The sequence below is a fragment of the Octopus bimaculoides genome, chromosome 3 (assembly GCF_001194135.2).
Source record: "Octopus bimaculoides isolate UCB-OBI-ISO-001 chromosome 3, ASM119413v2, whole genome shotgun sequence".
In the NCBI taxonomy this organism is placed as follows: Eukaryota; Metazoa; Mollusca; class Cephalopoda; order Octopoda; family Octopodidae; genus Octopus; species Octopus bimaculoides.
The window spans coordinates 105,833,006-105,834,500 of record NC_068983.1 but is presented as its reverse complement, the minus strand read 5'-3'; the positions used below and the strand labels follow the sequence as shown (position 1 = coordinate 105,834,500).

The 1,495-nt window shown below is 36.4% G+C and overlaps 1 protein-coding gene across 1 annotated transcript in view; it reads right to left on the bottom strand.

Moving 5' to 3' along the window:
• Window positions 1-1,495, bottom strand: part of LOC106880649 (CDK5 regulatory subunit-associated protein 3) — a 32,579-nt gene that overhangs the window by 5,428 nt on the left and 25,656 nt on the right. The window contains exon 12 of the mRNA XM_014930691.2: window positions 934-1,019. Within this exon, the coding sequence (XP_014786177.1) occupies window positions 934-1,019 (86 nt within the window). The remainder of the gene's footprint in view (window positions 1-933; window positions 1,020-1,495) is intronic.

Here is a 1,495-nt window from a genome sequence, read left to right as displayed (position 1 = left end):
CTGCTAAGTTACAGGGACGAAAACACACCACCATTGGTTGTCAAGCGATGTTGGGGGGACAAACACAGACACACACACACACACATATATATATATATATATATATATATATATATATACGACAGGCTTCTTTCAGTTTCCATCTACCAAATCTACTCACGAGGCTATAATAGAAGACACTTGCCCAAGGTGCCACGATGTTATTATTTAGACCCATGTTTTTCTGCTGAAATACACTGCCTTTCTGTCAGTTAAATTCTAAAAACAATGCCACTACTGAAATTTTATCAATAAACATATGCAATCAGCAGAAATGAGTGGCTCTATATATTCCTACAAGAACTGTTTAAATTAAAAAAATTAATTGTATTCATTAGACTAAGAACTGTTTAAACCTTTAGCATTTAAACCAGCCATATCTGACTAAAATGTTCTCTTTGTTTTATGGCCAAATCAGCCACAACTGGCCTCTCACACCTACCCTGCAATGTTATTCTAAAAATAAACAAACACATCATTAAAATCTCAAAGCTATAAGATATTATTTACATGATTTACTTTTGATGGATATTTGTCCTCATCTTGTTTGTTGTTAACACAACGTTTCGGCTGATATACCCTCCAGCCTTCGTCAGGCGTCTTGGGGAAATTTTCAAACCTGGGTTCTCATTCCTAACGATGTTACTATTATTATATTATTATTATTGTTACTATTATTAATCAGGTCGCTGCCGTGAATTGAACTCAGAATCTTGGGGTTAGTAGCCCGCGCTCTTAACCACTACGCCATATGCCCGTGGGCAATTATGGATATTAATTAATTAAAATATTGCATGATTAATTCAAAACAATGAATTGATAAGTGTTAAATTTGTCAGAGTAATATGAATGTAAAAGGGTTAAATATACAGACAGTACAAACAATACTTTTACCTCCATCAAGTCTTCCATCAACAAATTTCTTGTATCCTGGGCCTCAAGAACTGTGAGGGCATCATTACCTCGGGCTACTCCATTTTCTAAATTAATGAAACAGTTAAGCTTGAAAGTCTGTGTTCTTACCTATAATGCCAAACCAATATTCTTTCACCCTCACCTCCACTACTCCACACACAAGGATATGGTGAGAACTGAGGAAATAACTAATCTAATCTTCCTACTTTAATTTATCATTATTTTACAAGTGTGTGTGTGTGTGTGTGTGTGTGTGTGCGTGCGTGTGTGTGTGTGTGTGTGTGTGTGTGCTCGCGTGCGCACACACGCACAGGTATGTTCATCTGTACGTGATGATGTTATTATTTAGACCCATGTAAGCCAAGATCAAGCAGACTTATGGTCAAAAACATTTCAGCTATGACCATCCATCTTATTGTACATTAAGTATTTCATTGTCCAATATGTCCTTCTTTATTTAAGATAGGATTTGGTTGCTATTTCTAGCAGGGTGAGCAACCTTATGCAGGCATGTGTGTGTGAGAGAGAGAGAGAAAGAGAG